The sequence below is a fragment of the Schistocerca gregaria genome, chromosome 4 (assembly GCF_023897955.1).
Source record: "Schistocerca gregaria isolate iqSchGreg1 chromosome 4, iqSchGreg1.2, whole genome shotgun sequence".
Taxonomy (NCBI): Eukaryota; Metazoa; Arthropoda; class Insecta; order Orthoptera; family Acrididae; genus Schistocerca; species Schistocerca gregaria.
The window spans coordinates 768,200,601-768,225,637 of NC_064923.1; the positions used below are offsets into that span (position 1 = coordinate 768,200,601).

The window sequence follows — 25,037 nt, forward strand, 5'->3', positions numbered from 1 at the left end:
TATGTCACCAATTTATCACAGAGTAGACAGTCTTTCTCGACGAGAGACTGTGTATAGCAACAAAAATAGTTTAGGAATATAATCAACATCCGTACGTCGCGGTCTTCTAGCGTATAATAACGGCTTCACTTTAAACGTAAACTTGCATTTTAAAAACTCATAGAACCACAGAGGTATCACGCAAAACTTGAATACAGACCAAGGAGCATATTCTAAATCTTCTTCTGTACCTACATCAATAATCCGCAAGCCACCTGATTGTGTGTGGACGAGGGTACTTCTGCTATCACTGAAGCATCTCGCAGCGCGGAGTGGCCTCGGGCATGGGTATGTGTGTTGTACTTAGCGTAAGTTAGTTTAAGTAGTGTGTAAGTGTAGGGACCGATGACGTAAGCAGTCCGGTCGCTCAGGAATTCATACACAACTGAACATTTTTGACTGATGTCCGTTTCCCTCTTCCGATCGCGAATGGCGCGTGGGAAGAATGGTGGCCAGCGGGACCGTTCTTGTTCATAGTGTGCAAGGGCGGCAATTCCAAAAGTGTGAAAGACACCTAAAATTGTTTGGCACCGATGCAGTTGTCGAGAGAAACGAATCAGGTCCAAATGCCCTTTTAACAGTCCAAATTGTCATAGATCAATTGTTTGCTTGGCCTAAATAATGGTCTAGCTAGACTAAAATGTTGATGGACGCGTAGTACTGCAAGTGCATGAGAGGAAAATACAAGAAAAAGTGTGAGTACCGATCAAGTCTGAGTTCATCCTCAGGGCAGATTATAGGAGGCGGGGAAAAACAATTCACACGTGCTGCCAGAGTAGTTGTCGGACTGTTCATTCGTTAGAGTACTCGTACTATGATAAAGCTGAGCGTTGTAACGGAGGAATTTCGAGACAACATATAACTTTCTTTTCTCAAAATACAGTGGTCTAAGGGTTAAGCATAATAAATAATATCAATACGTAACTCTCGAAGCGAGACGAAAACATAATTCTAGTTATAGGGAGAGTAAGTGTATTCTGTGAAACGGTACTGTCTCTAAAAACCAAATGAGTACAAGATCCTTGTACGAAAAACTCTTCAGTACTGATCGAGTGTGTGAAATCATCAGTTCGGATTGAAGGAGGCAGTGGAATTGTTGTAGTGACGTAGTCATTATTTGTTGTTGGATAAAGTTCCTTTTCAGTTAGCGCTAGGGTGAAACAGAAAATGGAGGAAAAAAGAATGGGAATTTGAGGAAGTAAATGTGATACTTTATCTGAATTTATTCTCTTCAGTGATGCAGCATGAGAGAACGGTATTCCAAATAAGATCGAATGGAATATTTATTGAGTGATTTGTGTATGTCGCTCATAGATTAGTTTCGCCTCCTATGCGAGAAATGTAATACAACATTGAAAATTTAAGTTGTTTGAAATTCTTAGGAAAATATGTATAAGCTGTAGGGAAAGACGGGTAGTACGGAAAGTGTCAGTATAAGAATAAAGAAGGAGGAAAATGTGCTCGGGTTAAAAAAAGGATAAGTAAGGAAAGCAGTGTTTCTCCTCTATTCTTCAACTTGTACTTGGAAGAAGCAACGACAGAATAAAAGAAAAGTTGAGGAGTGGGATTAAAATTCTGACTGAAAAGATGCCAATGGTAAGATTATTTGTGGACATTGAAATCCTCAGTGAGAGGAAGGAATTAGAGAAACTATTGAGTAGAATAAAATCACAAGTGAGAAAAGGATATGGGCAGAGTAAATCGTAGAAAGAAGAAAGTAATCAGAAGTAGCCAAGTGATATTATGACAGTACCGCTGAATTTAACATCAAAATTCGGGACTATAGTAGAATAAGTAAACGAATTCTGCTATCCTGACAGAAAAGTAATGCATGATGTAGGAGCAAGAAAGATATACGAAGTACAACTGCATAGGTGAACAGAGTATTCCTAACTAAAAGAATCTGAGAATGTATGTCGGAGAAAGAAATTTCTGTGAATTTACGTTTGTAGCAAAAGTTGTATAGCAATGAATCATGAACTGTGGAAAAACTGGAAATCATATAACCGAAGTTTTTGAGATATGGTGTTGCAGAAGACTGCTGAAAATTAAGCATACTAATGAGATATGAACTGAAGAGGTCCTCAGCAGAATCGGGAGGGGTGGGGGGAGGGGAAAAGGAATCGAGATATTGACTAGGATGTGAGACTGGTTAGGGTTTAGTACATCACCGAATAAGTTTCGTGTTACTGGAGGGAGCCACAGAGAGAAAAACAGAGGCTGAGATGATACGACAATAACTGTTGGGTGTCACACAGGAAAAAAGTAGAGGCGATTCGCTTCAAAGCGGTCAGAAGGCTGACAAAAAATATTCTAAGTTGGCAATGCAGGTTCTGTAGGAAAATATTTATCGGCCCAGAGCGAACAGAGACCGTCGGGAGACCAGATCAGGCGATACGAGTCGTGGCGCCGATGGGACGACCGGAGCCGCCATTAAAAGGTCGTTACAGGCGAGGTGAGAAGGCGAGGTGTCGCGATGGCGGGAAGGCAAGCAGGGCTGGCCGGCGTGCGGTCACGAACACGGCCGGTGTCGGCGCAGCCAAACAGCGGCATTACGCCCAAGGCCGGGCAGCCGCGCCGCCTGCCTGGGCGGTCGCCGCGTGGGCCTCGCCCGAGCCCAGAGCCCAGTCCGGTCACGGATGGGGACGGCCTCTGCCGATGTCGGGGCCTTGGCGGCCACTTCCTCACTCACGGCGCTTCCTCGCCAAACACCGAAGCTCGACGGCCAAAATGTTAGCCGTCCACTTAAAAGGGCACTCTGGTCGCCATACGGCGCTGTATGTCTGCATCTACATGATTTCTCTGCAATTCACATTTAAGTGCTTGGCAGAGGGTTCTTCGAACCACAATCATACTATCTCTCTACCATTCCACTCCCGAACAGCGCGCGGAAAAAACAAACGCCTAAACCTTTCTGTTCGAGCTCTGATTTGTCTTATTTTATTTTGATGATCATTCCTACCTATGTAGGATGGGCTCAACAAAATATTTTCGCATTCGGAAGAGAAAGTTGGTGACTGAAGTTTCGTAAATAGATCTCGCCGCGACAAAAAAGTTTTTGCTTTAATGACTTTCATCCCAACTCGCGTATCGTATCCGCCACACTCTCTCCCCTATTACGTGATAATACAAAACGAGCTGCCCTTTTTTGCACCCTTTCGATGTCCTCCGTCAGTCCCACCTGGTAAGGGTCCCACACCGTGCAGCAATATTCTAACAGAGGACGAACGAGTGTAGTGTAAGCCGTCTCTTTAGTTGACTTGTTGCATCTTCTAAGTGTCCTGCCAATGAAACGCAACCTTTGGCTCGCCTTCCCCACAACATTATCTATGTGGTCTTTCCAACTGAAGTTGTTCGTAATTTTAACACCCAGGTACTTAGTTGAATTGACAGCCTTGAGAATTGTACTATTTATCGAGTAATCGAATTCCAACGGATTTCATTTGGGACTCGTGTGGATCATCTCACACTTTTCGCTATTTAGCGTCAACTGCCACTTGACACACCATACAGCAATCTTTTCTAAATCGCTTTGCAGCTGATACTGGTCTTCGGATGACCTTACTAGACGGTAAATTACAGCATCATCTGCGAACAGTCTAAGAGAACTGCTCAGATTGTCACCCAGGTCATTTATATAGATCAGGAACAGCAGATGTCCCAGGACGCTTCCCTGAGGAACACCTAATATCATTTCATTTTTCCTCGATGATTTGCCGTCTATTACTACGAACTGCGACCTTCCTGACAGGAAATCACGAATCTAGTCGCACAACTGAGACGATACCCCTTAGGCCCGCAGCTTGATTAGAAGTCGCTTGTGAGGAACGGTGTCAAAAGCTTTCCGGAAATCTAGAAATACAGAATCAACTTGAGATCCCCTGTCGATAGCGGCCATTACTTCGTGCGAATAAAGAGCTAGGTGCATTGCACAAGAACGATGCTTTCCGAAACCATGCTGATTACGTATCAATAGATCGTTCCCTTCGAGGTGATGTAGAGCTGGTACGGGGCGGTCCCATGACCCTCCAGCGGTGCCATCCCACTGGCATATGTCGTAGCAGTGATGTGGCGGGTTGCACAGAGCGGTCAGCAGCAAGATGGGACGCAGGATGAGAGGAAGGACTGCCGTGTTCGGAGGTGGCGATGAGCACACGGTGGTGTGTTGTCGCAGACTGTCCGCAACGACTGCAAAGAATGGTAGCCACTCGCTGCCACGTAACACGGCCTCAGAACAGTGGTCGAGTGTCAGAGGGTCCAATGGGGCGTTTAACCCACTGCGTGGAGCCCGTACTTCGAACCGGAGATGATTTTAAGATGTTACGGGACTGTGTTTCGTACCATGACTTGGGCACACTCATTCAAACTGCCGTGTAGATGAACCAGTACGTTTATTCACAATTATCTGTAACCAAGTATTTCCTTTTCTTCTACCTCGTTCCGAGATGACAATAGTCGTGTTCACACCGGGGCACGAGTACGTTCATAATTTGACGAAAAACTCCAGATCTCACCTCTACTTGTCAGACGAATCATTCGATCCTCATTCCTTGGAAAACGTCAAAGAATGTTAGGAATAGCAGCTGGAACGCAGCAATCTACATCTTCACAGTTTGATAGCCCTGAGCTAAGGACCTCATCATCAACGAGGGGGCTCAGCTGGATGTGGGATACCTGTAGAAATGTCTTAGAAAACATCGTTCCTGTGAAACACAACTAGCGCAAGTGCTACTGACAAGGGAGTTCAAATTGATTCTGTATTTCTAAATTTACAAAAGGCTTTTGACACTGTATCACACAAACGACTTGTAATGTAATTGCGTGCTTATGGAATATCGTGTCTGTTATCTGATTGGATTCGCGACTTACTGTCAGAGAGATCAACTTTCGTAAAAATTGACGGAAAGTCATCGAGTAAAACAGAAGTGATTTCTGGCGTTCGCCAAGGAAGTGTTACAGGTCCTCTGCCATTCCTTATCTAAAACAGAATATCAAAACAATTCGCAAAAAGATTTATAAAAGACATCCGAATGGTGCGAAGATTGGCAACTGACCCATTTAATGAAAAGCGTAAGATCATCAACATGAGTGCTAAAAGGAATCCGTTAAACTTCGGTTACACGATAAATCAGACTAATATAGGACCTTAAATTCAATTAAATACTTAGGAATTACAATTAGGAACAAGTTAAATTGGAGAGAACACTTTGAAAATGTTGTGGAGGAAGGTAAGCCAAACACTGCGTATTATTGGTAGAACACTTCCAAGGTGCAACATCTCTGCTGAAGATACTACCTGTACTACGCTTGTCCGTGCTCCTTTGGAGTGCTGCTACGCGGCCTCGGATCCTTACAAGATATGACTCACAGAGTACATCGACAAACTTCAGCAGAGAGCAGCACATTTTGAATTATCACGAAATATTGGAGAGAGTGTCGCAGAAACGGTACAGAATTTCGGATTGACATCAGTAAAACAAAGACGTTTCTCGTTGCGGCGGAAACTTCTCACGAAATTTCAATCACCTACTTTCTCCTCTTAATCCGAAGATATTTTGTTGACGCCGACCTACGTAGGGAGAGAAGGTCATCATAATAAAACAAGGGCAATTAGAGCACGCACGGAAAGATATATATGTTCGTTTTTTCCGCGTGCTGTTTGAGAGTGGAATAATAGAGAATTATTGTGAAGGCGGTTCGATGAACCCTCTGCCAGGCACTTAAGTGTTACTTGCAGAGTATCGTTGTAGATGTAGATGTAGGTGTAAAAATGTGTGCCCTTTCTCACCAAATTAAGACTATTGGGAATGCCAGAGGTGGTGTTACACAGTAGTTACTGTTTCTACGTCTGATGTGGGTACCCTTCCAAGTCAGAAGGCTTCCTTCTCGCTGTCGTTGAAACACAGCGAACACTTTACTTCTTACCAGAGAGATAGAGAAGCACCTGTACCTTTATATCCATGCAGTGTGAAAGTGCCCTGGATTCGTAGGTTCTGTTACTAAACATCTAGCCTACTTATTTTCTTTAATTACAGTACCTACAAATATATGTACCTAGGTTTCCATGACCATTATAGTGTTACAAAATGACGCGACGTGATGGCAATAGGGATTTTCAAAAAATGGCTCTGAGCAGTAAGGGACTTAACATCTGAGGTCATCAGTCCCCTAGAACTTAGAACTACTTAAACCTAACTACCCGAAGGACATCACACACAACCATGCCCGAGGCAGGATTCTAACCTCCGACCGTAGCGGTCCGCGGTTCCAGAGATATTCATAATGTTACTTACATGTACGATACAATACGTACCAAGGACCAGCCAGTAAAGCTTTCTTTCTCTGCTCCTCCCATGGGCCACAGTTTGGTATGTGGTCACAGTGGTTGTTTCCAACGAGAGACGCCTGTATAGGTGAGTCACCTGCATAGTCCACTACCCAAAGGTTAGCGATTTCTTCTCCTGATTCTATCGGCAAAATCTGTGCCATTAACGGAAGTCTACCGTACGTTATGATGTGTTGAACTGTAATACGAAAGGTGTGTGTCAGTTTTTTACGCTAGTGAAGAAGTCCTAAAAACATAAAGTAAAGATATAACTTCCGGTCGCGGTGGCCGAGCGGTTCTAGGCGCTACGGTCTGGAACCGCGCGACTGCTACGGTGGCAGGTTCGAATCCTGTCTTGGGCATGGATGTGTGTTCTTAGGTAGGTTTAAGTAGTTCTAAGTTCTAGGGGACTGGTGACCTCAGATGTTAAGTCCCATAGTGCTCAGAGCCATATGAACCAAAGATATACCTTACAATGAGAAACTTGCTTCATAAACCGCACACAAGAATGGATGTCCTAGAGCTTGCTACAGTGTTGGAAAGTGAGTGCGGCGCTGTTTAAGTTTCTGGGCGTCTTCGGAACGTCTCAAGCAAGGATCAGAACTGTTAACACAGTGGCGTTAGTTTAATTAATCGTTAGTGCAATACGACTGGAGTTAATAGTTTTCTGCAAACTACTAGGTTTTATTCAGTTCACAGTCTAAACGTTTATCTAAACTGGAAGTGTGTTACCTCTAGTACAGTACAGAGACAGTCAGTCAGACACTCTCTTGGAGACAGGAGTCCCTGGTGCCAACAATTTTTTGTACGGTTCCATTGCGGCTGAAATTGTTACTTTTTAGTTTATTTTCCATACTGTTGCACGAACTTGGGTGTAGCTAATTTTCAACATCCTTCATAATTTTGTTAGATGTCTATTCAAAATCTGCGACGGTAAACAATGCCATACTGATCTCTTGTACTTGGTTATATAGAGTACAAAGAATGGCCGTAGCGTTGTACATGTAATGGCATCTCCAGCGATACAGGAATACCGTTATTTGATTTTTCGTAATTTATTTTCTTAACGTATTTTCTATACGAAGTAGAACATTTACATATTTGACAAACACACGTGTTATTTTGGAATATTCCACACTAGAACAGAAAGTATTATAGTATGCGACTCATTCTCTAGAGACCGCTTCCTCATTCCACAGGGTGACTCATTCGTTTGCCGTCCACTCGCAGCTCTACCAGGACGACTGCGTCACATGCCTGGACAGCAGCTGCGTACCTGCCTAGTTCAGCGGAGAAATGTCAAGGCCAGCTGACACCGGGGGCCAAAGTTTCTCCCTGGGGTCCACTGTCCTTGGTAATATTACGTTCAACAACCTTCTCTTCACTGCAGTGGAGACATGTTGCAACGCCCAGTCACTGCGGTTGTAGCTGACTCACGGCGTCGAATTAAGACGAGTCGCCGTAAAGCAGCAGCAGCATGAGCGGCGCAATGTGATGCGGCACAGCCGGGCGCCTTGTGGCTGTCAACCCGCGGTACACTTGATACCATCTGTCTGTCTCTCCCTCACACTGTACCGTGACGAGAGCAGCGCGGCAAACAACTCTCTTTGTCACAGCGATGTCCTCACTGCGCACTGCTGATGCAGTTATACACTCTAACGCACCATCCGATGACTTTATACCTTCCACGTCATGAGTCCGAAGCTGTACAACCTATTTTGAAGGGGCAGAAGATCCATTTCGCACCTACAGTCTTTCTTTGAACTTATTTTGCACTGCTGCTTGCTTGTAGCTCTTCGATGGATATTGTTCCCGTACAAAACAAGTATCACGTGTTGCCCAGTAACCCCGTAGTCTTCAATCGGTTATATTCTGCTGATATATCAATGACATTAACTATATTCTCTTTGTACTCAGTGCTCACATTCTAATTATTTCTTGGCAGTGGAATATGGTGATAGCTTGAATTCGTAGACGTACTAACTTACTGCAATGCACTACGACTATGGAATATTATAACCAACCAATAGGAGTTAAATTGGGATACGGAAAGTACTTACTACAAATTACCCCTGCAAATAGTCTTTATATTCACCTGCCTAGTGGTAAAACAGTGTTTATCACATGGGCAACATGCGACAGAAAGTATTTGGTGCTACGGAAAACGTTTGAGAAAAATCAGAAAGATTATTACTAAGGACAGTGGTCAGAGAATTAAAAGAACTAATATCGTAAATGACAAGGACAATAGAATTAGGCTTGAGACTTTACTAGATATAAGCAGTTACGATAATTCCATGAAAAATAAAAACTAGTCCTCAAAAAAAGTAATCAATGTTTGACGTAAGTTTTCGATATCTCTGGTGCCCTCGGCAGCCAAGAAGTCCAACGGAGAGTGTGATAATTCTTATTAATGTTTTGTTACGTATTCGTTTGTAGACTTTAACATGGTTGGAAAACAGGCACTCATTCTCAGAAACGTGAACTCAAGACCTAATTTGTTCCTAAAAAGAGCGAAAATCAAGGATTATAGTGTCACTATAGCTACGTAACATAAGTGTTGCGTTTAAAAGCTCCCTAAAACTATGCACTGAAAGCCCACTATCGTGAAAGCCTGATTTAAACAACACACGATATTCCGTTTTCCTCTTCGTGTAGGTTTCACAGAACTTAAACTTTTTCATACCTGTTTGACGTACAGACCTTCTAGGAAAATTTACCTAAACAAACAGTTACTTCGAGTAGCTTTAAAAAGCCTTTCATCATTTCCCTTTATACGTTTATTATTACCAAGGGGCAAAAAGTGTTAATACCGAGGTATATGAGCACATGGCAAGAGACTGTAAAGCGGAAATTATACAAATAAATAGAATTTTTTTCGTCTGGGTATTGGTTTTGATAGTTATAGGAGATGCAAGAGTCTAGATCAGTGTGAGACACCTAAAACTATAAGAGCGGTTTTCATTTTTGCAGAGTTTTGTCCTAGTCTATTCACATAAAATGACAGTCTGATGGGGATTACTCTTCCAATTAGGCAATCTGATTGCCTCGGTAATCACAATGCCTCAAAGTAACTTCAGACTAACTTCTTGTATTTTCCAAAATAATGCATAACTGACAAATGTCGTTCAAGTACGTGTTCCTATGATGACCATCTCAAAGAACCATGTGTAGTGGAGTAATTCCTTTGCGTCTGAGTCTCTAGTCCCACATTGCTACTGAAGGACGGTATTGAGGATGCCTCACTGAAATAAGCGAAGGAAGATTACCATATGCCGAACTAATGATGATGTGAATGAGAAGAAGTACGATCACAGCCGTATCTTGAGAATGTTTTTGTTGTATCACAAGACTAGTTTCGGTGGCACATTACCGCCATCCTCAGTCCCCACCACTGCCAAAAGAGTATTTCATTTCCTTGGTGCATCCCACAGTAAATGTGCCACCGAAACTAGTCGCGTGATAGAATAAAGACATTCTCAAGATACAACTGCAGCTGTACTTTTTCTCAGAAAATGTCCGTAATTGTGTAAAAGATTAAGAACTTTCTGAGAACGCTCTTTATTGATGCTGATTATTCATACACCATACCTGATCAATTTCAGAATACTGATGCATCGTGAGTTATATCTGGAAAACCATTAACATCTGTACTGATTCAATGAAATCCATGCAGCGACAGCCGACAACCATTGGTATACCATTATACTATGTAGGCCAAAACAAGTAAAGCTATATGAAACCTGACCTGCTCGTGGGCTGAGTTTTGGTTGGTATGCCCCACGTTTAGTTTGGTTTTTACACTTGTTGCAGAACAAAACAAAAACAGTAATTTTCTCATAACTCTAACGTGGGAACGGGTCCCGCTGGTTATCGGCTACCTGTGAACGTAAACAAAATAAACGTGACTGTTTTCCCAGATACATCTGACGGTGGAGTGTATATTCGGACGTCAATCAGGTATACTCAACAAGTAAAAGAGTATGAATAAAGTGCAACCTGAAAGAGTCGTTAATTGTTTACATAACAAAAAACGTTGCGATTGCGTGACTCCTAAATACCACAGTCAACAATGATAGAGAGATTAAAATCAAAGTATAATTCTTAATGTAGACTCGTCACTTGTACGACACTTCGCAGATTTTTCCACCTACTGGATCTCAAAACTACGTCTGACCAACCTAATTAAGGTTTTTCTTCAAAAATTTGTGCAGAGGGATTTCGGAGTGGCTTCAACGTAAATGTTACAGAGTATTTCGTGTTCTAACCTCGACCGCGCGAGCTAGTGGTCCGTTTCTACTGTAAGCGAAGTCGGCGAACGCTAAACTTTACAGATAAGGGCAAAAAGATCTGCATCCAGAGTCGGATACAAACATGTATAACAAAGGGAAAACAATCAGGAGGCGCACTGCTGACACAATAGTCTGTGAGGGAAAAGCTGCAGCTGTTGCATCAAATGTGAGCAGGGTTTTCGCAAGACGAGGCGGCAGCGGGTGGCGCGGCGCTGTGGGAACAGTTGCTTGCGCCTTTCTTCCTTCCCAGCTTCCCGCCGCCGGCAGATAGATCCCCGCCTGCCACAGCGCCTGGCGCCTAGGCCACCCGCCACCCGCCTTGCGCAGAGGCCATCTCCACGCGTGCGCTGCGTTAGCTGCGGCTCTGCCCTCTCCCCTACGAAGACAGCGTAGGAATAAACAGGAAGTTTTTACCCGAGAACTGATTTTGACACTTAATCAAACTGTCTAGCTGATGATTCTGAGCCACCTAAGATTATACGTTACAACAGCGAAAGCTTGAAAAACATGAAACCTGCTGCGATAACGTAACACGAGTATTGAATTCCGCTCTTCCCAGTTTCCACATTCGTAACATTGGACAATTTCTCTTCTAAGCCTCTTTCGAAACTCGAAAAATGAATACCTATTCACATCAGGATCATACTTCCACTTTCGTTTATTCTTCCTTTCCTCATTCTCTTTTGTTTAGATATTCTTCACTACGTCGCATTAGTTGAATGTTTAGACTGCAAGCCGGCCAGGTGGCCGAGTGGTTCTAGGCGCTACAGTGTGGAACCGCACGACCGCTACAGTCGCCGGTTCGAATCCTGCATCGGGCATGGATGTGTGTGATGTCCTTAGGTTATTTAGGTTTAAGTAGTTCTAAGTTCTAGGGGTCTGATGACCTCAGCATTTAAGTCCCATAGTGCTCACAGCCATTTGAACCATTTGTTTACATTGCAGAAGAACCCTTAAATTAAATCATGATGAACATGAATGTAGTTTCGAACAGTTTCTGTACTTCAATCAGATAACCGTCTGGTTCAGTGTTAAATTCCATTTTCCAAATCCGTTGATAAACACAAGTACCGAAGTCTAAATTTCCACACATGATGTACTCATCTATTACTCATCTGTTACTCATTTTCTCGCTGTTATAAAACACGCAAAGCTTTTATTAGCCAGAACTTTGGTGTGAACACCACAGTGTTTTACTATCCATGGTGTTATTAGACCTTTGAAATAACTTAGCAAGCCAGATAGAAGGAGACATGGACTGCGAAATATTCTGTAACAGCATTTTTAACATTTAGAAACATTGTTAGCCGTAAAAAGAGTGGCAAATCGCAGATAAAAGTCCTTGCAATGAGTGGGAATCCAACCCGAGTCTTTCGAATCTATAATCTTGCACTTAAGAATTGAGATATAAAACCGCAAACAGCAATACGTTAACCGTATTTTAACGATATTCGCTACATTTATGTACTTGTGAGTAACACCTTAGGATCATGGTGTCACAATAATAACTGCATTTTCAGTTTATTTTGTTGCTTCATGAATAATAAATTTGCAAACGTCATAAACATATCTAATTATGCCAGGAGAAGCTGTAAATGTATTATTTAATCATTAGTAAAAAAAATGTATATGAGAATATTCTAAATTTCGTGAACGGTGAGATATGACTTACAGAAGCTAGGATAAATGGATAATAACAGCTATCATGATGGTGCACAAAACACGGCTAGCAATTACGCTCACAAAGGAACAATGGATCGCAAGGTGAAACGTATGCAGTATGGTACATGTAGGAAATAACAGCGCTGAGGAATCCACAGAAGAGTTAGGAAACTGCTGCATCCAGGTTGGCTGTATTTGATTATTGGGAGCATGGCTCTTGACTGAAGGCGCCCATTGAGTCGTACTATAATTGTGAATCTATTCATATCCGATCGTAGAGGCAGTGAGTGCTACATTTACTTTGTATGTAAACTGAAATGACCGAAAAGTAGTATATTACTATACATCCAGGTATTTTGGAGAACCAGTGACTAAATTCTTGTCTTTGGTATCCGAAACCGTGATGAAATTTAACTCGGGAATCATTGGATGGGACAATCTGAAGTACTGGTCAATAAGAGGAACACTCGAGTTTATGACCCAAGGCAACCGTGCATACAGGGTGGTCCATTGATAGTGACCGGGCCAAATATCTCACGAAATAAGCAGCAAACCAAAAAACTACAATTACCAATTGCGGAAAAGGTCGATATCGTGTTGACGTATGGCTATTGTGATCAAAATGCCCAACGGGCGTGTGCTACGTATGCTGCTCGGTATCCTGAGCGACATCATCCAAGTGTCCGCACCGTTCGCCGGGTAGTTACGTTATTTAAGGAAACGGGAAGTGTTCAGCCACATGTGAAACGTCAACCACGACCTGCAACAAATGATGATGCCCAAGTAGGTGTTTTAGCTGCTGTCGCGGCTAATCCGCACATCAGTAGCAGACAAATTACGCGAGAATCGGGAATATCAAAAACGTCGGTGTTGAGAATGCTACATCAACATCGATTGCACCCGTACCATATTTCTATGCACCAGGAATTGCTTAGTGATGACTTTGAACGTCGTGTAGAGTTCTGCCACTAGGCACAAGAGAAATTACGGGACGATGACAGATTTTTTGCACGCGCTCTATTTAGCGACGAAGCGTCATTCGCCTACAGCAGTAACGTAAACGGTCCATTTTAACAAGGGTAATGTATCACGAAACATATACCGTCCGCATTGGCGGAATGTTACGTGATACCATGTACTTACACGTTTCTGACTATAACAGCGCCATCTATCACAAAGCGAAAAACGTGGTCCAACTAAAACATTCATATTTCTTTACGTACTACACGAATATGTAATAAAAATGGGGGTTCCTATTTTAAGAAAAACGCAGTTTACATCCGTTTGATCTAGCCCCATCTAGTGGGCCAACCATAGCGCTATCTGGTTTCCCCCTTCAAACTAGACAAGTTTCGTTCTTTGCAGTTTTTTCGTTTGACGTTTATTTCGTGAGTTATTTGGCCCGGTCACTATCAATGAACCATCCTGTATTCTGGGCTCGTTCGTAAGGCGATTTTACGTGTATTGTGCTGTATTATGCATGGATCAATATTAATAAACTTCTGGATTAGTACTATAGCGAATAATTAACATCAACGAGTTGTGAGAAATATACATAATTCCACCCCTTGTGTATCGTTTATTGGGTGTCTGTGAAACTGAAATAGTCGCCCACGTGCCAGAAATGGAAATGAACTGTGGTTCGTAAGTAGCAGGGAGGAATTATGAGAAAAATTCGTCTGCATTGCATTTACGTGAGTGATATAGAATACGTAGCTGATCTTCTTCCGCATAAGAAGAAAGGTAGCCTTCTCGCGGTGCTTGAAACTGATTTTCCGAAAGCACTGAAAGGACTATTAGATACTCAGAAGCCATTCACAGCCGATTAATGGCCGTGTTTTCTACGGGTCGACGTCTTGTAATCCACTCCAGTGCTAACGACCGCGTTATTTCCTCGAAGCTGCAGTTACAGTCTGACCACATTCTGCTTCGTAGGGGATGCACACGGCAATAAACTGAAATCATTTCTTTCTCTGCAAGCATAGAACTGAGGATCTAGTTTGTCTTAATAATCCGGTTAGTTTATCTGTAAGCCGGCCGTTGTGGCCGAGCGGTTCTAGGCCTTCAGTCCGTCGCATTAGTTGAATGTTTAGATTGCAGAAGCACGCTTAAATTAAAGATGAATATAGTTTCGAAGTGTTTCTGTACTTCAATCAGATAACCGACTGGTTCAGTCTTAAATTCCATTTCCCAGATCCGTTGACAAACACAAGTACCGAAGTACCCATCATCTAAATTTCCACACATTATGTACTCATCTATTACTCATCTGTTACTCATTTTCTCGCTGTTATAAAACACGCAAAGCTTTTATCAGCCAAAACGTTTTACTAGCCATTGTTTTATTAGACGTGATATGGCCTTGCCTTTATCCGACCTTTGCCGGCCTTAGTGGCCGAGCGGTTCTAGGCGCTACAGTCTGGAACCGCGCGCCGGCTACGGCCGCAGGTTCGAATCCTGCCTCGGGCACGGATGTGTGTGATGTCCTTATGTTAGTTCCAATTCTAGGAGACTGATTACCTCAGATGTTAAGTCCCATAGTACTCTGAGGCATTTTTGAACCAATCTACCTGTAAGAATTACTTACAGTAACTAAGTGTTAAATGGAAATAATTCGAGGCTGGATGTCGCGCTTGAAAGAAAGTACGGAGGATAAAGGAGCATATAGCATTCTCGCCCTTTCATCGAATATACAGAAGAAATGTCATTAGCCACAGAAACATCTGGGTGCTGGTTGCATTCGGCACGGAGAAGGCCCTTACTGTTGCAGGAAATTATGGGCTCCGCACATTTGCACTGCACTTGTTACAAAAGACAGTCGAGAAACACTCGTTGTAGTTTATAGCTGTGTTGCCAAATTTCGAATACGAATTTCGTTGACAGCACTGAACAGTAAATCCGTGCGAGTTACGAGCCACTGGAGAGACGGGCTAAAGCACAAAAATGGTGCGTGTGCCGCATTGTGAGAGGGTTACACATCCGGCGAGCACGACGCAGGTAGGTGGGTGGCGGCGGCCGGCGATACTGACCCAGTCGGCGGCGTGCAGCACCGCAGCCATGACGAGAAGCAGGCAGGCGGCAGGCGGGCTCTTGGCGGACAGCACGGGGCGAAGAGGTGGCGGAGGCGGAGGAGCGGAGGAGCGGCGAGCGAGTTGCGGCGGTACTGCGCGCCCGCCAGCCCGCCGGCGGCTTATAGCGGCCGAGCCGCCGCGGAGGGGGGGCTGCGCCAGGCGACACGCACCAGGGGCGTCCCCTGCCTCACAATTAATCGCGTCTCGCCACTACTCTGAAACAGCGAAACTGCTCACGTGCTGACCGCGCGGCGTGTCACATGTTACCAAAGTGCGCTACACTCGCGGAGGTCTGATTAGATTAGATTAGATTAATACTACCTCCATGGATCATGCGATATTTCGTAATGATGTGGAACGAGTCAAATTTTTCAATACATGACATAATTAAGTTAATTTAACAACATAATTAAGTTAATATAACAACTTTTCTTGTTTATTTATTTTGAAAAATTATAATTTTTTTCTTAATTTTTATCTAAAAACTCCTCTATGGAGTAGAAGGAGTTGTCATTCAGAAATTCTTTTAATTTCTTCTTAAATACTTGTTGGTTATCTGTCAGACGTTTGATACTATTTGGTAAGTGACCAAAGACTTTAGTGGCAGTATAATTCACCCCTTTCTGAGCCAAAGTTAGATTTAATCTTGAATAGTGAAGGTCATACTTTCTCCTAGTATTGTAATTATGCACACTGCTATAACTTTTGAATTGGGTTTGGTTGTTAATAACAAATTTCATAAGAGAGTATATAAGCTGAGAAGCTACTGTGAATATCCCTAGATCCTTAAGTAAATGTCTGCAGGATGATCTTGGGTGGACTCCAGCTATTATTCTGATTACACACTTTTGTACAATAAATACTTTATTCCTCAGTGATGAATCACCCCAAAATAGGATGCCATATGCAACCAATGAGTGAAAATAGGCGTAGTAAGCTAATTTACTAAGATGTTTATCACCAAAATTTGCAATGACCCTTATTGCATAAGTAGCTAAACTCAGACGTTTCAGCAGATCATCACTGTGTTTCTTCCAATTTAATCTCTCATCAATGGACACGCCTAAAACTTTTGAATATTCTACCTTAGCTATATGCTCCTGATTAAGGTCTATATTTATTAATGGGATCATACCATTTACTGTACGGAGCTGTATGTACTGTGTCTTATCAAAATTCAGTGAGACTCCGTTTACAAGGAACCACTTAGTAATTTTCTGAAAGACATTATTGACAATTTCATCAGTTAATTCTTGTTTGTCAGGTGTGACTGCTATACTTGTATCATCAGCAAAGAGAACTAACTTTGCCTCTTCATGAATATAGAATGGCAAGTCATTAATATATATATTAAGAACAACAAAGGACCCAAGACCGACCCCTGTGGAACTCCATTCTTGATAGTTCCCCAGTTTGAGGATTGTGGTGATCTTTGCATATTATGAGAGCTGCTTATTTCAACTGACTGCACTCTTCCAGTTAGGTACGAATTAAACCATTTGTGCACTGTCCCACTCATGCCACAACGCTTGAGCTTGTCTAGCAGAATTTCATAATTTACACAATCAAAAGCCTTTGAGAGATCACAAAAAATCCCAATGGGTGGTGTTTGGTTATTCAGATCATTCAAAATTTGATTGGTGAAGGCATATATGGCATTTTCTGTTGAAAAACCTTTCTGGAAACCAAACTGACATTTTGTTAGTACCTTATTTTTACAGATGCGTGAAGCTTCTCTTGTGAAAACTTTCCAGCCAGACACAGTGATGCCACTGACATAAACACTTGTTCTTTCAGCGTTGAAACACTTTGCGCACTTACTTCGAGAGGTGGTGGACATAACGGTTTTCATTCTACGACGTCTTACAGTAATTCTGTACAGGAATGACGCCCCCTTTGAAGTACACCCTGTTGTTTTTGTACCTTCCGAAGCGCATCGTTGGGTGGCGTGGCGTAGACCAATACCTTCAGGTGCCCCAACCATCAAAAGTCTAGGAGCCTCAGGGCTGAAATACGGCAGGTCAAGATGTGCCACTCTTCCCAACCCACACCCTATTCCCCCCGTTTCCCCACCCCACCCCCACCCCACGACCAATCCAGCAGTTCTGAAATGTTTGCGTCGGGTGTTCGCGCACACTGTGAAGAAAGTGTGAGTGTGCGCCATCGTGCATGAACCACATTTGTATATGTTGCTTCAATGGCACAGCCTCCAGCAAGATAGGCAATACATTAACTCGAAACTACAGATATTGCACCCGAGAAGATTGTCGTACAGATGACAAAATGGTAGACATCGAAATAGACGACTGAGGGATAGAGTAGCAATTAAGATCGCTCAAAAGAGGAAAAGCCGCTAGACCTGATGGGATACCAGTTCGATTTTACACAGAGTACGCGAAGGAACTTGCCCCCCTTCTTGCAGCGGTGTATCGTAGGTCTCTAGAAGAGCGTGGCGTTCCAAAGGATTGGAAAAGGTCACGGGTCATCCCCGTTTTCGAGAAGGGACGTTGAACAGATGTGCAGAACTATAGACCTATATCTCTAACGTCGATCAGTTGTAGAATTTTGGAACACGTATTATGTTCGGGTCTAATGACTTTTCTGGGCACTAGAAATCTATTCTGTAGGAATCAGCATGGGTTTCGAAAAAGATGGTCGTGTGAAACCCAGCTCGCACTATTCTTCCACGAGACTCAGAGGGCCATAGACACGGGTTCACAGGTAGATGCCGTGTTTCTTGACTTCCGCAAGGCGTTCGATACAGTTCCCCACAGTCGTTTAATGAACAAAGTAAGAGCATATGGACTATCTTTGTGTGATTGGATTGAAGAGTTCCTAGATAACAGAACGCAGCATGTCATAATGAATGGAGAGAAGCCTTCCGAAGTAAGAGTGATTTCAGGTGTGCCACAGGGAAGTGTCGTAGGACCGTTGCTATTCACAATATACATAAATGACCTTGTGGATGACATCGGAAGTTCACTGAGGCTTTTTGCAGATGATGCTGTGGTGTATCGAGAGGTTGTAACAATGGAAAATTGTACTGAAATGCAGGAGGATCTGCAGCGATTTGACGCGTGGCGCAGGGAATGGCGATTGAATCTCAATGTAGACAAGTGTAATGTGCTGCGAATACATAGAAAGGTAGTTCCCTTATAATTTAGCTACTGTATAGCAGGTCAGCAACTGGAAGCAGTTAATTCCATAAATTATCAGGGAGTACGCATTAGGAGTGATTTAAAATAGAATGATGATATAAAGCAGATCGTCGATAAAGGGGATGCCAGACTGAGATTCATTGGAAGAATCCAAAGGAAATGCAATCCAAAAACAAAGGAAGTACGTTACAGTACACTTGTTCGCCCACTGCTTGAATACTGCTCAGCAGTGTGGGATCCGTACCAGATAGGGTTGATAGAAGAGATAGAGAAGATCCAACGAAGAGCAGCGGGCTTCGTTACAGGATCATTTAGCAATCGCAAAAGCGTTACGGAGGTGATAGTTAAACTCCAGTGGAAGACTCTGCAGGAAGACTCTGTCAGTCTTCCAAGGAGCAAGGCCACCTGTGTTCCTCCGACGCTGGAAAAATCTGCCGAACAGCTTATCAGGGGGTGCTCAGTACTGTGGGTACTCAGCTATGCTGTTATTGTGGCCTTCAGTCTGGAGACGCAGCTTGTGAAATGTATACAGGGTGATTTTTTCCAAAGTGTAAAAACTCTAGGAATTCGTCGATGAGTGGATGTAGAATCAAAAATATCTAAAGAACTTTCGTCCAGAAATGCATCGTTTCCATGCCAGCGACCATTTATTCAGTCACACACTGTTACAGAGACAACGGTCTAGTACTCGCTGTACAATGCAGCCACAGTTACGGTAAGTGTTAAAACTGGTTTCCTTGGACGTTACACGCCGTAGTATGTCTTGTCTCACACGTTCACATCGGCCTGGCCGCATCCGAACAGTACCAAAGGCAGCATGAATACGCTGCTCTAGTGTCCTCGATGGTGACTGTTCATCGGAGGTAAGGGTATCATCTGGAGTGCCCCTGGGAAATGTGGTAGGTTCGCTATTGTTTTCTATCTACATAAATGATCTTTGGATAGGGTGGATAGCAATGTGCGGCTATTTGAATACTCCATTAGTAGTGTAGCGCTTGACATAGTCACGTCGATTAAATATTTGGGCGTAACATTGCAGAGCGATATGAAGTGGGACAAGCATGTAATGGCAATTGTGGGGAAGGCGGATAGTCGTCTTCGGTTCATTGGTAGAATTTTGGGGAGATGTGGTTCATCTGTAAAGGAGACCGCTTATAAAACGCTGGTGCGACCTGTTCTTGAGTACTGCTCGAGCGTTTCGGATCCGTATAAGGTCGGATTGAGGGAAGACCTAGAAGCAATTCAGAGGCGGGCTGCTAGATTTGTTACTGGTAAGTTTTATCATCAGGCGAGTGTTACGGACATACTTCAGGAACTCGGGTGAGAATCTCTGGAGGAAAGGAGGCGTTCTTTTCGTGAATGGCTACTGAGGAAATTTAGGGAACCAGCATCTGAGGCTGACTGCAGTACAGTTTTACTGCCGCCAACTTATATTTCGCGGAAAGACCACAGAGATAAGATAACAGAGATTAGTTCTCGTACAGAGGCATATAGGCAGTCATTTGTCCCTCATTCTGTTTGGGAGTGGAACAGGCAGAGAAGATGCTAGTTGTGTTACGAGGTACCCTCCGCCACGCCTCGTATGGTGGATTGGGGAGTATGTATGTAGATGTAGATGTCTCCATATCTGGAGTGGGCCCGGCATACACGATACTTTTGAGATGCTCCACAACGACAAATCGCCCGGGTTGAGATCCAGGGAACGAGCAGACCTTGCAACTGGACCCTCTCGTCCGATCCACAAGACCACGGAAGATACGGTTGAGATGCGTCCGGATGTTAACGGCGAAGAGGGCTGGAGTACCATCATGTAGCAGCCACATAACCATTCGAATAGTCAACGGCACTTCCTCCAGCGAGGGGGGGGGGGGCAAAGTCACCCGGAAGAAACGCTGATCGTTCCCATCTGTTAGGCGAAGACTGATCCCCAAACACGGTGGCCATTTATTGCGGCCAACAAATTCCGGTTACACCAATACTGATGATTCGCTGTCACCGCACCGTGGGGGTTCTGCGTACTCCCCCAAATATTACTATTACGAAAGTTGAAGATACCACTCCGCTAAAGGTGGCCTCATCTGTGAGTAGAGTGGCGACACAAATCCCGGAATCGCGTTTGCCTGGTGATGAAACCAGTAGCAAAACTGCTCCCTATGTGGAAAGTCTGTCGCTAGTGTGCCTTGCACACACTGTGATAAGAGTAGTAACAACTATCATGGAGGATGTTCCGCAACATATTGGTGGGCGAACTGCCTGGTACAGAGACTGCTTTCGCCTTCCGCAGTGCTAATCACATTTTCCTCCAAGTCTGGTGTCCGAACATTTCGGGTATGTCCTTCATGATTTCCTGCTTTCTGAAGCGACCTTGTCCGAGATAAAAGGCGAAACACTGTTGCAAACATTCAATGCTTTGGTTGTTTTCGGCGGGGATAGGTCTCCTCATACAACCTTCCTGCCCGCCGCCTGTTGCCTTTCCATAAGGAAACACTATGTCGGCAAGCTCTCGATTCGAATAAGGAACCGTTGTGTACAACGCTGTACCACATCCATTAGGAGATAAGTCTAGAAGAGAAGTGAGTCGGACACAGCATTGCCAATTACTATGGCAGGAGAGGGCGCAAGGGCATGACGTATGAGGAACAGTACCATCCTACAGCAGCAAACCGTGCATACTGTAACAGCGGCTGCGTGGTACAGCGTGCATGAGACCGCCCTCTCTGTAACAACATTTGGTGGCATAAATAGTCTCTAGCATGAAGACCGTGCGTTACCGGACGTAAGTTCATTAGACCTTTTTTGTTCCGTATCCACTAGTTTTCACAAGGTGGAAAAAAAAATCACCCTGTATATATACCTCGTATTTCCACTTTTACGTCAGTTTGTTGCATCCTGTTCCTATATACGAGATGTGCGGTAAAAAGAATGAGACTGATATTTTATCTATCCAAGTATTTTTTTTTTTCAAAGCACACTATTGTAAACTTCAAAGTGGTTCCCTTTCGGCATCTACAAACCGGCGGACTCGTTGTTCCCAGTGTCGGTAACAGCGCTGAAAGGCTTCAATTGGCAGAGCCTTTAACAAATTAACACGTGATTAATATTCTTTTGAATGTTCCCAGAGTCCCAAAGTGACGCTCTTTTAAGACACTTCTCAGTTCCGGGAAAACAAAAGTGTCACAAGTACAGCTCAGGTGAATAGGGGGGGATGTGGAACAACAGGAATGCCTTTTGAGGTCAAAAATTCAGTAAAGGAAGTGGCTGTGTGACGTGTGACGATATTGTGATAAGCACCCATTTGTGAGCCGTGACCAGTCTCACTTATTCACTCTTTTTCCTGTGGCTTTCAAAGACATCTTTGTGAAACTCTTGGTTGACAGTTTGTCCTGTAGGAACAAATTTCTTGTGCACGTACCCCTACTGTCAAAGAAGCAGATCAGCACTGTTTTGATCTTTGACTTGCTCACTGGATCTTTTTTCGGTCGAGGAGTGTACCACTTCTCACTTTGCCACTTTGTCTCAGGACCGTACTCAGAAGTCCACGATTCGTCACATGCGATCACACGACTGAACCATTCGTGGTCGTTGGCAATCGACCCAAGAAGGTTAGTGCACACGTTTCTTCTATTGTCCTACTGCTCACTTCTGATGTTTTTCGGCACCATTTCGACACAACGTTTCGCATGTGCACAACATCGGTCAAAATTTTATGTACGCTGAAAGCGTTTAAATTTAACAGGTCACCCATCATCTTTATTGTTAAATATCAATCTGATCTCAAAGGAGCACTCTCAAGTTAGACGTTTTCGTCGGTTTTTGAGGTTGAGCGACGTTCATCACCAACGTCTTCTCCGCCTTCCGAAAATGATTTGTGCCAGCGCAAAACTTGTGCTCTTAATATGGAGTGTTCCTCATAGGCCTGTTTCAGCTTTTCAGAGGCCACACTCGCGCATTCCCCAAACCTTGATTACATAACGTTGCTCTAAATTCCGCTGTTCCATTTTAGTAACACACAACGTTATGGCTGTACGGAGCGGTAACTCGAACTGAACATCTGAAAGACATGAACACACGGATCTACACGTGTACAACAACAGAACATTGACAGATCATTCACAGTGTTGTCAGTCTTATTACTTTTCTCACACTCCTCGTATGTAGGTTCTCGATCAGTTTTCTTAATTATATATCGCTGTGTACCTTTGAGATTATATTACTATTTGTGTCCTGCCTGAACAATGGGCCCAGTTTGGGGCACGCCAGTGTACAGCAAGTGCAGCGTTAGAGCCGCTTTTCTAAACCTCTTCTCCTTTGCGGCACAGCAAAGTACGTTTCAAACTTTCGCGACACCACTACATATGATTTTTTTCCTAGACGCATAAAAGCAGACTCAAAGATTACATACAATACATTTCTTTACGATGAAATGACTGTGAGATACAAATTCCTCAGTTAATACTCTTGAATGGCGACATATTAACACAAATATGAGGCATGCAACAAAAAACTTATTACTCTTAAGCGAACACATAATGTACACACAATACGTATTTTGTTAGTATAGGACGACTGTGAGGTACAAATCTCACATTTTTTACTGCTGCAGCCGACAGTGCCGACAGGAAGTGAAAAGAAATGGCGTCCTCGCAGACAGAGGATCAAAGAATGCTGGTGAGGAGTATTGATAGAATAAAGGATACTTCGTGTTACAGCTGAGTGCAAAAGAATATATAATAATTGTTATACGATACTTGTTTAAATGTGTGTAATCACGTTTAAAAATGGGCGATTTATTGCGACTTAAGCCACTCCAAGAAACGATTTGATGATAATTCTTTATGTTCTATATATTTTATCTGAGCAAGATTACAAGCCTCCCCCCCTCCCCCCCCCCCCCCTCCCCATGGACCATGGACCTTGCTGTTGGTGGGGAGACTTGCGTGCCTCGGCAATAAAGCTAGTCACACCATAGACGCAACCACAACGGAGGGGTGACTATTGAGAGGCCAGACAAACGTGTGGTTCCTGAACAGAGGCAGCAGCCTTTTCAGCAGTTTCAGGGGCAACAGCCCGGATGATTCGCTGATTTGGCCTTGTAACATCAACCAAAACGGCTTTGCTGCGCTGTTACTGCAGAGGTGTGAAAGCAAGCAAAACCTACAGACATTACGTCTTCCGAGAGCATGCAGCTCTACTGTATGGTTAAATTATGATGGCACCCTCTAGGATAAAATATTACGTAGGTAAAATAGTCCCTCATTCGGATCTCCGGGCGGGGACTACTCAGGAGTATGTTATCATCAGCAGAAACAAAACTGCCGTTCTATGAGCATGGAATGTTAGATCTCTTAATCAGGCAGGTAGGTTACAACATTTAAAAAGGAAATTGGGTAGGTACTGCACGAAAATCTTCAGCCCATCACGCCCACTGAAAACTCGCACCAAACTGACGGCTACCAATTGCTCGTTCTGGGTCCGTATACAAGATCACCTACTCAAACATTAAAAATATATGATCTAATAAATACGTTTGCAGCTAATAAGAAACAGAGACATATGAAGTAACTACAATGACGGAAAAAATCACAACGTCAAGAAATGATTATTGCAGAGTAATGAAGTTTCTAGAATACCTTTGTCTTGGTCACATATTTAAGTGATTGACGTTGCAAGATCACAGGTTAATGTAAGCTAAAAAACGTCGTTGCAAACGTGAAACGCTATTACATTGATAACCGGTATAACAACGAGAATATTGAATGAAAGCTTGCAAATGTGAATGAATTGTATCGTACTGGTATCGGGTGTCAGTTTGTGGGCAGAGGTCCGTGCCTGTTGCACTTAGTCGGTCAACGCTGGGACAATTAAAGCTCGTTGTGGATGAAATTGGAGTTGTCGTGCAATGATGTCCTATATGTGCTCAATAGGAGACAGATCTGTAGGGCACGTTAGGTTACAACAGCGGTCTGTGGGGGAGTCTTTTCCTGTTGGAAAACAATCACTGGAATGGTTGCACAGCAGGTCGTATCACCAGACTGACGTCCGGGTCTGAAGTCAGGGTGCGTGGGATAACTTCAAGAGCGCCCATGCAATCATACGAATTCACCACCCAGACCATAACTCCAGGTGTAGGTCCAGTGTGTCTCGGTCGCAGGCAGGTTGGTTGGAGACGCTCCTTCTAACCAACACACAGCCGTCACTGACACTGAGCCAGAACATACTTTCATCATAAAACACAACAGACCTCCAATCACCCTCCAACGAGCTCTCTCTTGACACCACTGAAGTCGAAAAATAAAGGGTGTTGGCTCGGAGATGTCCTTGAAGTAAACTGCTGCTGCAGATGCAGTACGACGCGCCAGAGCCATACACCGAGCACGATGGTCTTCTCTCTCGGTAGTGCTACATGGCTGTCCACAGTCCGGTCTTCTTGCGACCATACATTCTCGTGACCACCGCTGTCAGCGATCACGTACAGTGGCTGCATTCTTAC

General features: G+C 43.6%; 1 protein-coding gene across 1 annotated transcript in view; it reads right to left on the reverse strand.

Annotated features, from left to right (window-relative positions):
* LOC126266822 (probable cytochrome P450 4aa1) overlaps positions 1-15,499 on the reverse strand; it is a 221,698-nt gene extending 206,199 nt beyond the window's left edge. The window contains exon 1 of the mRNA XM_049971373.1: positions 15,348-15,499. Within this exon, the coding sequence (XP_049827330.1) occupies positions 15,348-15,377 (30 nt within the window). The 5' untranslated portion in view covers positions 15,378-15,499. The remainder of the gene's footprint in view (positions 1-15,347) is intronic.
* Between the last annotated feature and the right edge of the window lie 9,538 nt (positions 15,500-25,037).